The sequence below is a fragment of the Aphelocoma coerulescens genome, chromosome 4 (genome assembly GCF_041296385.1).
Source record: "Aphelocoma coerulescens isolate FSJ_1873_10779 chromosome 4, UR_Acoe_1.0, whole genome shotgun sequence".
Taxonomy (NCBI): domain Eukaryota; kingdom Metazoa; phylum Chordata; class Aves; order Passeriformes; family Corvidae; genus Aphelocoma; species Aphelocoma coerulescens.
In genome coordinates, this window is record NC_091017.1 from 55399091 (window position 1) to 55414687 (window position 15597).

General features: G+C 45.7%; 1 protein-coding gene across 1 annotated transcript; it reads right to left on the reverse strand.

The window, feature by feature from the left end:
• Positions 1-51: 51 nt before the first annotated feature.
• UCHL1 (ubiquitin C-terminal hydrolase L1) lies at positions 52-5030 on the reverse strand. The gene is made up of 9 exons (XM_069014213.1): positions 4883-5030; positions 4761-4772; positions 4091-4219; positions 3068-3218; positions 1728-1813; positions 1605-1652; positions 1167-1236; positions 781-839; positions 52-478 (listed from the first exon to the last, which is right to left on the reverse strand). The coding sequence occupies exons 1-9, from the start codon at positions 4913-4915 to the stop codon at positions 392-394; spliced, it is 675 nt and encodes a 224-aa protein (XP_068870314.1). The 5' UTR covers positions 4916-5030; the 3' UTR covers positions 52-391.
• Positions 5031-15597: the final 10567 nt, after the last annotated feature.

Sequence of the window (15597 nt, forward strand, 5' to 3'; positions counted from 1 at the left end):
GAGGATGCCACACAGTTCTTTTTGGAGAAAATTAGTCATCACTTTAGTCCATTTAGTCTTCCAGCAGAACATTTTATTCTCATTAAGGACAAGGAAATATCAACCAACAACTCAATTAACATGACACAGATCAAACAAGCCCTGTTAAGCATTTTCTACTTAACATGTGAAAAAAGAGTCTAAAGATATCTGATGTGTCCAAACCATTCACATTAAAACTTGAGCTCATCCTTTAGCATAAGCTCGGCTGATGTTGCTTCTGTGTATAGCAAAAGGTGGAAATAATTTAAGTTACCAGAACAGCTGTGTTTAACAAGTACTGAAGCACTGGAGTTTAAACTGCATTTACTGGTGTGCTATTAAACTGCTTTCCTCGCATCTCTTCAGAGTCTTAGGCAGACTTGCAGAAAGCCACAGCAGAAAAACGAACTTCTCCTTTTTCACGTTCTGTAAATTGTCTGCAGATCTTAGCAGAATCCTTGGGGATGAAAACATATAGCTGCTTAGACTAACCAAATACACTTGCTGTAGAGAACAAGTCTTTGCAGTTCCTCTCTGAGTCCCATCACCTAAGTTACGTAGTCTTATAACACCAGCTAATAAATACACTTAACAGATATCTAGCTCTGGGGGACAATACCTTTAGTTGTCATAAATTTAGCAAATTGAAGCACAGTCTTGCAGAGCAAGTAGGTACAACCACTATACACCAAATGCAGACTTCTCACCTTTTTATAAGCCTTGCTTTCAGGGAAACAAGCAGCAAGGGAGAAGTCTTACCTTCAACAGCAAGTCATCCGAGCTTGTGCCATGGTTTACAGGAAATGGCATACGGCCATCTGTGAAAGAAATGCTTCTGAATTAGCAGAACTGAGCATAGTAGACCCAAACAAGTACACATATGATGATATTTGGAAAGTCGGAACAAATTGTCAATCTGAGTGAGATGGAAACAGTTTTCTCAGCTCTACCAGTGACAACATGCTTTAGGCCTTCAGTGCAACCCATTTTCAGTTAAAATCTTCAGGTGAAGGTACAAACTGTGTTTTGGCTCTGAGAGCCTCAGCAAACAGTTTAATTAGCACAAAGTATCTTGCCTGAGCCCCCAACACTGTTGTGCAGTGTGAAGTAGGCCCAGCCTAACTGCAGAGTTCACAGGACCTTACCCAATTCATACAGGTGTCCATCCACATTGACAAACAGGATGAAGTGGAAGTTCACACTGTTGTCCTCAACCTTAGGAGATACCATCAGATAGTTAGATTGAAGCTAGTACTGCAAACCCAATTTGTGACTACAGAAGAGAGGACACTTCAACAAGAAAGCAAATGACTGAAAACTTAAGTTCAGCTGAAGAAGTCTGTGGCAGGACCTCTACAAGGTCAAGCACCAGAAAACCTAATGTATAGTCATATTTTCAGACTGGGTCTGGACCCAAATTTTCAATCCATGTTTGAGGAAGAAATCCTGAACAAGTATCCACCCATGAGTCACTCATTTCTCTTTCCTCATGAACTCTTAACAGCTATCTGACAGACAAAAAAATGTTGCTCTACCACCTTCATTAAACACTTTTCCCAAGATTTTACACTTTCACATCTTACCCGACATTGTCCTTCTTGCGCAACAGAATTGTGGACTTCTTGTATAGCCTTAAGAGAAAGCAGATACAGGTTACTACATCTTTAGGTGCTGATAGCTCTCAGCAGTTTGTGTAGTTCATATACCTTATTATTTGCCAAATGCTTAGCTCTTTCTTCAGGAGACAAATCAGCTGTTTCATCAAGAAACTTCTTCAGGGCAGACCCCTCATCTGCACAAGATGATCAAACATTTTATTCAGTATAGGTAAAGCATCAGTCACAGTTTAGATGCAGCCCACAGAATCAGTGCTTTTTGCACGAACTACAAGTCATTGCATTCACTGTAACTATCTCCAACATAAGCACATTATAACTACCACTTAAAGTAAGCTATTTATCCAGAGGATATTAGTAACAATCTACGCAAACAACCAGAGTTGTTTCAGGGAAGAGTACTTCAGGGTACTCTGGATGTTTGTTTTGAAAATCACTTTCAGATGGGATTTAGCTTTTCTGATTCCGCACTGCACATTTGGCAGAAATGTACAATCCTGTTTTGAAGAAATTCAAGAAAGGTACGGGCTGCAAGGACACAACTACCAGAATATGGGTAGATGAAATTGTCTCACTGCTTTCAAATGAAGGCAGCACTTGCTCATGATGGGCTTACTTTGGTTTTCCAGAACATAAATTAGTAGTGCAGTACTAAGATGCACTGAGCTCTAGCACATGAAAGATGTGCTGCATCATTGCTTCACTCATCAAGAGTGTGTTATTTCAGTGAATCCTTTTTAAGAAGAACAAAGCAAAACTATGCTTAAATGCTCATTATGCCTTCCACATGTGTTTTCCTTTGTATAAAAAGGAATCCCACACCACAGAAAGGGTCCAAGTTCTCTTGGAATACTGGTAGTTGCATTTTGCAGATCCCTAGTCTTTGAACAACAAAAGAATCTTTTTGTATAGTAAAAAAAACCATCAAAACTATTACCTCAGTAGGAAAAATCTCCTTACAAACCCTTATCTACACAACTTCTACAGCAAAAAGAAAACATGTTTTAGACTGATTTACTGGCTACTCTGAGCACATCAATTTACATTAGACATAAATAGCATGAATAACCTCATCTCTTCTATTGACATCAAACTTAATGTCAATAACTACTTCTGAACACAGTACTTCCTAATTACAGACAGACTTTGGTCAGTCCTGCTATGGGTCCTTTTCCCCTTGCATGGCTTAGTAGGACAATACCTCTGCAGCTACCAGACAGGAGTCAAAGCACATTCCCTTCTGTGCTTCAGGCAGTCCACATGCCCCTCTCCAAAAGCTGGATGACCCACTTACCAACTGAAACAGTACAGCACGCCTTAACTTGGCGTGCATGAAAGCCCCACCTGTCTCCCGAAAGCCCATACCCATGCAATCTGCTGTCAAAAAAAAAAAAATGGAAATTCAAGCCCTTCAGAACATTCATACTCACCAAGTTTCAATTTGTCCTTGTTATTAGCAACTGCATGTATCAGACCAATTGTCCCACAGGAGTTACTGACTGTCTGCTTCAGGAAATACACCTTGGAACTGATCTCCTGGTCCTTTATTCTCTCAGTCTGTTGCTTCCTGAAGTTCTCATGCTGTAAACACGTAACTGTTTTAGGCATTTCATCACAGTCCTACCTTTGTATTGTGCAAACCACTGGACAAGTAAGTTGTTGTGCAGGAGAATCAGTATCAAGACTGGACAAAGACTTACTCAGAAAATTGTCTTTGTGGTACTAATAAAGCAGCATATGTCTAAACTGGATTCAGGCCAACACTTAATGGACTACCTGCGTGACTCAGTGATATCCAAAGGCACTGTTCTTAGCTTCTCCATCTGTGCCATACACTGGAAATAGCTTGGGGTGGAAAATAATATAATGGATAGGCCCTTTTAGATCCTCTCCCAGTAGCTTCAGTCCATTGAACAAGACTACTCAGCATGTCTCTACAAATAGGCCTTTGGACCTTTAGAATTATTTGTCTTCACGAGCCCCTCCCCATCAGAACAACGTATCAACAACTGTAAAATCCATCACTATTGGAAGGTTATAATCCTTGCTTTTAAGAACCTGTTACTTAAACTTGATTTCAAAGCCCATCTTTAGCATCAAGTGGACGGAATATATTAATATTAATATACTAAAGAAGTAATGTAGGCCTCTCCAGATCCAATGATTCAGCATAGTAATGGAATTGCTATTCCTCACACTCAAGAGCGCTCATGATTTTTTCCCCCTCAGTCTGATATACAAAGCAAAGTCTCGTAGGAAAACTGGGATGGAATGAAAGCCCTTGTTCAGTTGCTCAGTTCATTTCAGTTGAGGCTATTTGGAGGCTGGGACCAAGCACAACACTGCACCAGTGCCAAGCCCCATCCATGCCCAACCATCTGATGCTTGGGTGGACGACAGCCACACTCCTGACGGCAGCCAGTGCTACCCTGTGTGCGGGAGGGGACACCCACCTGCTCCGTCAGCGGGAACAGCAGGAGCAGCGCACAGGCCGGGGTCGGCACGGCGCGCAGTGCCTCATCCTCGAAGCCCAGCACGTCCACGAAGCGCCAGCCAGGACCCACCCCGAGGCGGGACAGCACCTGCACGGGGCACAGAGAGCGGGTGGCCCGGCCGCGACACGCCCGTCCCCGCGGGGCGCGGCCGCCCCAGCCCCGCCGCGCCCGGTGACACAGCACAACGCGCGGCACCGCCGCGCCACCTGCCGGCCGCGCCCGCCCAGGGGCGCACGGGCTCAGCGCCGCTCCGCAGGTGCGGCCGCGCCCCGGCGGGGCGGGATGCCGAGGGATGGAGGGAAGCGCCGCTCCGCAGGTGCGGCCGCGCCCTGGCGGGGCGGGATGCCGAGGGATGGAGGGAAGCGCCGCTCCGTAGGTGCGGCCGCGCCCCGGCGGGGCGGGATGCCGAGGGATGGAGGGAAGCGCCGCTCCGCAGGTGCGGCCGCACCGCAGCAAGGCGGGATGCCGAGGGATGGAGGGAAGCGCCGCTCCGCAGGTGCGGCCGCGCCCCGCGCAGCGGTACCGTCACCGCAGCTGGCGGTCCCCGGCAGGGCGGGATGCCGAGGGATGGAGGGGGAAGGGACGGCGCCCTCCCGCCCGCGGCGGTCCTCCGGCGGCGGCAACTCACTTTGTTCAGCATCTGGAAGACAATGCGGGGGGGAGGGAGGGGGAAGCGTGAGTGCCGGTGAGAGACAGCGCCCTACCACCCGCCCCGCAGCCCCAGCTCTGTCCTCGCCGCCCCTCGCGCACCTCGGGGTTGATCTCCATCGGCTGCCAGGCCATGGCTGCAGGGCGGCGGGGAGCCGGGAAGAAGGCAGGCAGGTTGTGCCCCACGCACGACGGTGTCCCCCGCAGCAGTTCCGCTGCCGAGCCGCTGGCGACGCTGGGGCGCGGAGCCGCCCACCCGGCTCTTATATAGGGGCGGGCTGGCCCACTCCGCGCGGCGGCGGGGGGAGAGGGAGGAGCAGGGCACGGCCGAAGCGCGGGGGGGCGCGGGCGGAGGGCCCGCGGTGCGCGGGGCCGGGGGAGCCCGGCCGGGGCTGCGGGGCCCGGGTCGCGCCGCCTCCGCGGGAGTGGGGAGCGGCCGGCGGCCAGGGGCACCCCGGCCCCTGACGTTGGTGTGGAGAAAGTGCTGGAAGCGGGCCGGCAGCGTGGGCAAGCGGCTGGCATCACCCAGGGCAACAGGTTTCTCCTCCACCATCAGCCCAGCCCCTGGGCTCCGTGTATCCCGAAAGCCCATATCTACATTTATGTGCCTGACCGCTCCTAAGCATCAGACCCTGTTCTCTGTGTGTTGCGTAAAATATGCAATGGTTTTGATATTCAACAAAATCATTAAACACTTATTTTTAAATTTCCAGTGTGATAAATCTGACATGAAAGTCTCCTGTGTGCTGATTGTATGCAGTTTGGACCAACCCCTGAACCAGTCCAGTGAAGCTGGTTAAAAAATAGCGGGCTTTTTATCTTTTATTCATGACCTGACAGTTTCTGCGCACAATGTCTTTGGACTAGAATATTGTCTGAACAAGGAAACAAAACCAACCTGCTCAAAATACTAGAAATCACGTGGACTCCCAACAGCTTTTCAGATTTTACTGGTAAACAGCCTGATGGGAGCCTTGTGGATAAGCGAGATGCTTCACAGTTGTCTTTCAAACAATGCAAATACTGAACAAAAGAGTCAGCTGAATGTCTGCAGTGTGTTTGGTTTTGATGACTTTCTTCCTTTGGTTTTTCACCGTGTTTCAGAATGATTGGACCCCAGTGCAGCAAAATTTCTAAGTTCCTGCTTGATTCAAGCACATTTAAATTTACTTTAAATCTATTTCTCTGTAATTTAGTGAGGAATCATTCACATTAGGTGGTTGCATACGTGTTTTTGAACTGAGACATATTCATCAACATTACTCCGTTTACAATGAACTCCTTGGGAAAGAAGTCTACAGTTTATTCTTTGAAATGTGGCCATAAAAGGTTCAAGATGCAGTCTCACAGTGGTTCTACAAGACTTAGTGAAGAAAAAACAGAATAGCAAGGCAGGTTTTGTATTTTGTGGCCGAAGCTGGGATGTTTCCAGACAGGGTAAAGCGTTGAGCAACCTCATCTGATCTTGTAGCTGATCATGCCTTGAGCAGGAGGCTGGTCTAGAGATATCATGCGAACCCTTTCTGAAGTACCCCATGATCCTGTGATTCAGTCTATCACAGTAAAGGGAAGAGCAGTATGCACTGTTCAAAACCAAAGATTTCTGGGGACGACAGGGGGAAGTTTCACAGTAAATGACATTATCATTTATTTCTGCTTTTTTTCCCTTTACTGTAGCTAAAAACAGTCTTTGATGCCTATAAGCAAGCTAAAAATGGCCCAAAATATTAATTCTATATATGGTATCTTTGACTATCTTTCCTTTTATGATGAACTCTTAGTGCACTGTAAGATGCAAGGGTATCAAATCAACTTGAATGAACAAGTCCAATGCTAATGGTCCCTGACAGACATATAGGAGAGACTGCATGCAGCTCCTCTGAGAGGATAGCATAGCACTCATCTTGCAGCCTACAGAAGAGAAGGCTAAAAAAGGCAAGAGAAGCCTATGTCTGAATTGTGCAGCAGCAAATGGTGGTTATAACTTCAGCCTGCCTCAGCAATGGCAGTGCTTAGATCCCTAGGTTAGTCATCCCTGGGTTGGCTCCTGTGTCTATGCTGTTGAGAGAGACTGCAAACAGTTGGGCAAGTGTAATTTCAGGCTCTGCATGCCATGTACAGCATACAGGAAGTGATAGCAGAACTGTGTCTTTGGAAGAAGCTGTCAAATCTATCAGTACACTAATTTTAAAATAAACAGTAAGTGTAACAATATCAAACTTCTAAAGCTGCTACTGTTGCATAAAGGTGCCTGTCTCCAGAAAGTCACGTAAGGAGTGCTGTGTCATATGCAGTCCCCATCCACCTCACTGCAAAGACGAAGAAAGTCTCTGGACCATCTTTCTTCAGAGCAGAAGATAGACGTGCCTAACACATTTAACTCAATTCATTCCCATTACTGCAATAAAATCAAAACTCACCTGGAAAAGTGACTGGACATACTTGTGAACTTTCTGCACTGTCCAAATGTAATAATAGTACTTGTGGTGTTCAACAGGTTTTCTCAGATGTCTAATCTAGAAAGTGTGGACTGAGGAATCTTTGCTACATATATGATCTTTTGGCAGATTTATGTCTCTCTTAGATATAGGTCTTGGTGTCAGTATTTACCTTCTCATCATATTCCAGATGAAGGTTTACATAAGGAAGAACTAGACCTATAGTTAAGGCCTGTTCCTGAGTTCAGGAATCTCCAAACAAAATTACCTCTAACAAGTAGGGTAGTGAAGGAGGCAAAGCTGGCCTTAGACAATGCAGAGTTCCTGAAATGGAAGCTGAGGCTGTATACCGTTCTTTAGAAAATAATTTTCCTATTGTCCTGCCAAAATCCAAGCCCTGAGGCAGTCTAAGTCCACATCTTCTGCTGCAGTATCCTCACCTGCCTAGCAAACATCTCAGACCTGTGCTTTTCTTCATTTTTTTATAACAACTCACGTCCCAAGAGTAGGTTTCCAAACCCATTCCTGGAAACCTCCTTAATTCCCTACTCCCTACCTTCAAAAAGAGCAATTATTGTCCATAGCTGGCTGGTGGTGCCCAGGGCAGTGGGATGCAGGTACATGGTTGTGCAGGTGCTGGAGCTACAGGATTACTACATGTCACCATTCTCCTGGTAACTGCACATTTGCATTTACCCTACAGTGAGTAGAAGGTGTTTGAGATAACTGTGCTGACTTACTGTAAGTGCCTCTGCTGGCTTGGGGGTAAATCCTGCCTGAGAGTAAGTGCTGCCTGAGGTAAATCCTGCAGTTAGCTCAGTTTTACCATAGCAGTGTGCTTGAGAGAGATTGATTTACACGCAAATGCAGCATCCTTGCATGTGGATGGAGCAATGTTGATGCAGTGCCATGCTCCCCTTGGCATGCCTCCTGCTGTGATAGTGTCCCTGAAGCTGTAAACTTTGTGGGTCTCAACCCTAGCCCTAATAGCAGCTCTGGGCTGAAGCTGTGGCGCAGATGAGAAAGGTGTGGAGGGAACAAATGTGTCCCTGGAATGGTAGGATTATGCTGCTCTAAATCCTAATCCTAACCCTAACACAGATCCGAAACACAGCATTATGACAGGTGCTATGGAGAAAACTAATTTCATCCCAGCCAGAACCTGTACACTGTGTCACAAGGTATCTGAGGCCACTGCAGGGACAGTGAGTGTCAGGGATCTGTGTAAGGCTATAACAACTCCTCTCCTCTTCTGGTAAATTGTCTGGAGCAGCAATTCCTGCATGAGAGTGCCCCAGCCTTTAACTAGAAGATCAGAGGGATCAATAGGCCGAACAATTGAGTGCTTTTATAGAGGGCCTGGGTCCGTTAAAGATTTGAGCAGGAAGAGAGACATCTGTTTCTTTCTGAATTGCAGCCAGGTTGATTTAAATACTTATGCGAGGAGTCTTGGTGACTGCAAGTCATGCAGCCCAGCATGTGGGGAAGTCTAAGTCCAGTCACTATTCAGCACCTGGCTGTCAGCTGCTGCTCTCCAGGTCCATGGGCCAGGAGCTCTGGGCTGAAACATCTCAAATGTCAGGCAGGAGACTTGCAAATGAAAGAAATTCAGAGCAGCTCAGAGCTGAGTTGGGAATGGGGGAAAACCCCCAAATCTTTCTTTACTTAATGTAAAGGTTGGAAAAGTTATATTCTTGTACTCTCTTGTCCACAAGAAGCATATGTTTTGGCTAGGAGATGGAATAATTAAGGGCTTCTGAGGTGGAGACATACTGAAGGATGTGAACTCTGGGTCTGACCTAAGATGAAGACCAGCTGGAGAGGGGTAACACAGAAGCAATGCAGATAGAAGGGTCAGGTTGATGAAAAGGGCTGCTCTGCAAAGGACTGTCTTTGTGTGTATTGACTGCTAGCAGTGACTCTGCAATTGCTCTGAACTGCAGCCAAGTCCACCAGCAGGTAAAGAACAAGCTCTACAGAATGCAAGAGCTCTTCTGGAAGTCTGTAGGTAGAAGTGTTAAACTGCTAAAATGTAGCTTTGAAGGCTTGCCTTGACAGTCTCAGTTCTAAAGAGTGCAGCCATGGTTTCCTTGATTTCAGATCTGTCTGGCAGGATGCTGATGATTCTTCACTTCATTCCTCTGCGAAACTGTGCCCACCAAACAGTGATGGTGTCTATCAGAAGCACAGCAATAGCATGCTTTCTTTCACAGTAGAAGTAGGACAAACAGAGAGTGACTTCTTTCTCTTCTCACAAAGAAGGGTAGGAGGGACATCATTGTTGACAAGGGTGTCTTAGTTTCCAATGAAAAGATATACTGTCTGGCTATGAAAGACATGAAAGCTTGCAAGGCTTGTCTCAATGGATAAAAAAGACAGGATACTGGCAGCTGGACAATTGGCATCTGTCTTCTTTCCCTCAAATGCTTTTTTGGTGATGTTAGCAATCTACCCTTTTTCCTCTATAGGCAGGAATAATCCATCTTTCTAGTCCTGTAGAAGAGAACAATCCCTGCTTCCTTCCTCTGTCTTTGTTTTGTCAACTTAAACATTTTTAGGATTAGTGCTTTTATCTAGAGACGTAAAATACACATTTCAAGAGGACCTCATTGTGTGCAATGATTTAGCATAATACATAAAATAGCTAATAATAATGAATTTTAATTTTGATGTAATACTTGGATGATCTGTGATTAGGACTTGCATGCCTACTTACATTTTCATCCAGAGAATGCTTTCCTCAGATTAAAAGGCACAAAATGAAACAAGATGAGCCATATGACTTTAAACTACTGGTTGTGAGACATGTAAATAGCAGCACTTGACTATTGTAATACACCCTCTAGTACAACACTGTGCCTCTTCCCAAGCCCTGTGTTGTGCCAGGCCACCCTGGGGCGACCCCAGTCTGCTTCTCTCCTGCAGTCTTCAGTTTCTTCAGTCACAACTTCACAAACCCTATCCTTAGATTTGTTTCTGAATGCTTGACAGCCATACAACAGCACCCAGAAAGCATTAATCTCTGCCTGTGCTCTGAGACTGCTGGAAGAGCTTACCTTAGACAGGATGAGTTTCTTGTGAAACAAAATAAAAGGCTGCTTCAAATCAGCCCTGGAGCACTAGCCACTCTTAAGCTGGAGGAGAGTAGCAGAAAAAAGGAGAGATGAGAAATGTTGTCAGTCAGTTGAAAGGATATTAAGACATTGACTCAGTAGTACTTTTACAGTGGTAGAGATGCACTTCCTCAGGTTTATGGGGTGCTGAGGGAAAGCCACAGGCCACTTCCCAAATACCTCTTTATGTCAGCAGCCTCCAACCTGTAGAATTAAACTTTTTCAGGGAAAGGAGAGAATATACACCTTAAGGAGCTGCTGAGGGGGGATCTAACTCTGGACCAAGTCTATTGTCACCTATGCTCTCTTTACATGCTAGTGTAGCTTTGGGGGGAATGTGAGGAGCAAATGAAGAAATTAGCTAGCCTGCTGTTGGATGAAGAAGGGAGAAGTATGGCTCTGCCAGAAGGGAATAGCAAGGGCTTTTGTGTCTGCTGAAGAAAAAAGGGCTTGTCCAGCCTGCATGACAACAGAAGCGCCTGTGGAAGAGGACTCTCATGTGAAGGGGGTTTACTGTGAAATCTTGTAACTACTCCAGTTCAGCACAGCAAGCCATCTTACACTATGGCCTGGACATCAGCTATCATCTTTTGGGGAGAAGGAAAAGCAGACTGATGGTGATGGGCAGGTGTAAAAGGTATTCCTTCATGCTGTCTTTTTTATCCAAATGGAGAACTTTAGCGGAATTGAAAGTAGTTGACATTTGAAATCAGCAAACAACCAAGCCACTTCATGAAAATAAATAAATAAATAATGAAAAACCCCAACGCCCCGTTTTTTAGCTAACTTAGTCACAGCATCCTGGAAGATGCTTGCTTTTTCCACATAACTGACATGGTCCCGTATTCTTGTTGTATCTTATGGGTAGTCTTCTGGTCAACAGTTTCCAACTGATCCTTGTATGTATGTTCACCCCTACTTACATAAATTCTGAAATTAATTGTGCTCAGCTTAACATGTTCTCTAAAAACTTCACTTGCACAACAAAAATGTCCGGGGTAGTAAAAGCTACCCTGAACTCCTACACAACAAGGACATATGTAGCACAATATTTACTCTAACTTGTGCCAAAGAATTTGCTTCCTAATCTACATGTGCACACTCTTGAGAAGCGTGGGGATTTTTAGTTGGAGAAGTGCTCTGATCTAAAGCTTTAGCTGCAGACAGTCTGTAAGATGGTCAAGCATGGCTCTGTTGGACCCACTGCACCTGGGGAGTGATGTTGGCACAGAGCTGCTGCCAGTCCAGTGAGTGAAGCCAAGAGCTTGGGGTCCCTGGATTGCCCTGAGTCTGCCCTGAGCCTGCCTAGCTAGTCCTGTCCTGAAGTGGGCTGACTGTGCAGGACTGCATGGGAAAGACATTTTCTGCATCTGAGCCAGCATCAAACTACCTCTTCTTAATCACTCCTAGGGCATACCTTAGAGTTCCTAGCCACTGCATATACTTGGTGGGCAGGCCTGGCGGGGTAGTGACTCAGAAGTGACTCAGAGCAGCACAGCTTTGACTCTTTCTCACTGTGACCACAGTAGAGAAAAAGCCTCACAATCTAAATCTGAGCTGCTCTTGCTTCTCCACCCTGTAACAGCATATAGAAGCATTAAATGCATCCCTTAGTCATGCTAGCAAATTGTGCCTTTTAGGCAATGAGATCTGCAAAGCCTTGGCTGTACCAATGCCTGCGTTAATTACAAATAACAGTAGTTATCCACTTGGACTTGCAAGTCAAGTCTTCGATTTCAAAGTGCGTAAGGATGAGAGACGTAACCTTACATTAATAGCCACTTTCCAGAAGTACATCTGGCAGAACATAACCTTTTGCTTAAGTTATAATGCTGACACAAAGTGTTTTACACGTGGTGACCACCCAGTGTCTTGCTAATGCAATACAGTTGTGTTGTACATGCTGCTCTTACTGGCTGGGCGATGCAGCAGCGCAGGGGCCCAGCTGCTCTGACACTGCTGGGGATGTCACTGGTGGAAGGTTGTTAGTCATGGCTCAACTGCAAGCAATTAACATTAAAAACACAGTGAAACAATTCCAGTTGGGAAACATCACCCCTTTCAAGCTGCCTTTGACCCAGCCAGTCTCAAAATCTAACCATACAGTGCTTCCTATGCATCTTCAGATGTTGCTCTCAGAGTACCAACCGTGCAGAGAAAGGGAGGATTTTTTCCCTCTCTGCTTCAGGACTTTTTTCACGCTACACAAGGAGGAGAGTATTTCCAAATGTCCACTTTTAGAGAAGTGTTTAGACAGTGTTTGTCACTGATAGAGAAACTTCTTTTCTGAAGGTCAGTTTAACAAGCGCTGTTTTGAAGTGTTTGCCCAAAGCACATGCTGGTATGAAAAACACTATCATTTGGACCTTGAGCCATCCTGTTTTAGTGGAGGAGTTTAGCTTGTGAATGCGCATGCTGAAACAAATCCCTGTCTCAGTGGAGAAAAATATTTAGGTTGTGAGGGAAACTACACTATGGATCAGAAAAACAATGGGACTCTATCACATTCTACAGTTGCAAATATAAACGCAAAACATGCTGCTCTTTCCCGTGTACGTTTATACACGTAGGGCAAAATTCCCATTGAGTGCATTTGCAGCCTGGGCTTTTCTAGCTGTATTTAGGACATTAGACACTGGACTTTTGTCTCTCTTGTTTCAGAGACAAAGCACTGGCCTTCTGCTGTTAGCAAACCTAGCATTTCCAACTTTATCTTAGCTTTCTGTACCTCTTAATGTGTATTAGTGGATGTATATATGCATAACATAGAATCGTAGAATTCTAGAATGGTTTGGGTTGGAAGAGACCTTAAAGATCATCTAGTAAGGATGATAGAATCATAGAATGTACTGAGTTGGAAGAAACCCACAAGGATTATCAAAGTCCAGCTCCTGGCCCTGCAGAGGACAACCCCAACAATCACACCATGTGTTTGAAAACATTTTCCAAATGCTTCTTGAACTCTGTCAGGCTTGCTGCTGTGACCACTTCTCTGGGGAGCCTGTTCCAGTGCCCAACCACCCTTTTCCTAATATCCAGCTTAAACCTCCCCTGACACAGCTTCATGCTGTTTCCTCAAGTTCTGTCACTGGCCACCACAGTGAAAAGATCAGTGTCCGCTCCCCCCCTTCCCCTCACAAGGGAGTTGTAACTGCAATGAAGTCTCCCTTCAGTGTCCTCTTCTCCAGGCTGAACAGATCAAGCTGAACAGATCAAGCTGCTCTTGTATGACTTCCTGTCAAGACCCTTTACCAACCTTCATAGCCCTCCTTTGGACACTTTCTAACAGCTTTAGATCCTTCCTGTATTGTGATGACCAAAACTGCACAGAATATTTAAGGTGAGGCTGCACCAGTGCAGAGCAGGGTGGAACAATCTTTGCCCAGCTGGCGATGCTGTGCCTGATGCCCCCCCAGGACATGGTTGGCCCCCATGGCTGCCTGGGCACTGCTGACTCATGTTCAACTTTGCACTGACCAGGACACAGAGGTCTCTTTCCAAGGTGCTACTTACCAGCATCTTGTTCCCCAGTTTGTATGTATAAGCCAGGTGCAGAATCCATCACTTCCCATTGTGAAACTTCATTCAGTTGGTGATTGCCCAGCCCTCTAAATTGTCAAGGTCTCTCTGCAGTACCGCTCTGCCTTCCAGGGAGTCAACAGCTCCTCACAATTTAGTACTGTTGGTAAACTTACCTATTATACTTTCAGGTCCTGCGTCCAAGTCATTTATAAGGATGTTGAAGAGCACTGGCCCTAAATTAGAGCCCTGTGGAACCCCACTATTGACAGCTCACCAGCCTAATGCCATCCCACTCACAATAACCCTTTGTGCCTGACCCATGAGCCAGTTGCTGACCCATCCCGTGATGTGTTTATCCAGCTGTGTGGTGAACATTTTGTCCAGAAGGATACTTCAAGAGACAATATGGAAAGCTTTACTGAAATCCAAAGGGATTACATCAGCTGGCTTCCCTTGATTACCTAGGTGAGTTAACTTGTCATAAAAGCAAATTAAGTTAGTGAAACAGGACCTTCCCCTCATGAAGCCATGCTGGCTGTGACCAATGACTGTGTTGTTCTTCAAATGTTTTTTAATAACTCCCAGAATAATTTTCTCCATAATTTCACGAGGCACCAAAGAAAGAATGACAGGTCTGTAGTTCCTAGGGTCATCCTTCTTGCCCTTCTTGAAAACTGGAACAACATTTTCCAGCTTCCAGTCAAATGTGACCTCTCCAGGTTCCCAAGACTATTCAAAACTCTTTGAGAGAGGTCTCAAACCCCCTGCCACAGGTAGCGACACCTTCAACTATACCAGGCAGGTTTCTCAAAGCCCCATACAGAGCATGAGTGGGTTAGCCATTCTGGCCTGAAACATGGCTTTCCTGACTGCCTCACAGGGAGCTGTGCTGATAAACCATCCTTGGCTGCCTGTTGGGCAGAACCTGCAATGAAGCTCTTCCAGGGAAAGCTCCAAGATGCCAGAGCAGCGGGGTTGAAGCACAGCAGCTGCTGGCGATGGATAGGTGTTTTCCTAAAACTTCCAAGGTGTGCTTTATTTTGTGCTGTTTGAACAACTCAAAATATTTGTAGTCTCAAATGCAACCTACATTGCAAAATCTCTGTTGTATTCCTATTTCTCAGTTGTAGGTAAATATTGGTGATCATATGTTTCAGTGCCCATCAGGGCTGTAGTTCCCATTTTAAGCAGCCAAGGCAAGAAAATCTAGGTAGATGTCAGCTTCGAAAGTGTGAGCTATTCTTTTATTTGACTACCTATAATTACAGGCCTTGCTCTGTGGCAGCTTTTGAGTATTTTTGTCCACCAGAGCCACATAAAAGAGTAAGCGGAGTTTGCAGAAAAGTCAGCTCTGAAAGCAGCTACTGGCTTCTAGCAGTGCCTAAGCAGCTACTGTAGCATTTAGAAACTCTGCATTAATAGCAGCTTTTTTGTCACAAACAGCAGCTTTCCCCCATCTGGCCTTTCCAGCCAGAAGGAAGTCCCAAATGGACTGTTTTCCTACAGCGGTCAGTTGGTATGTTCTCCTGTTTCTAATATGGTGATTGTTTGTGAGCAAACACAATCACCCTGCTCACACCCCTCAGAACTTGCCTGTAATAATAAAAAAAATGGAGCTGCCCCTGTTTGGATGAGTGGGTGGGCTGGGTAAATTCAGCACATAACCACAGAGTTTATATGCGTGGGGGCTAGTCAGGTCGGGCCACCTTCCCTTCACCCTTCCTGTAGGAAATCTCAATATACT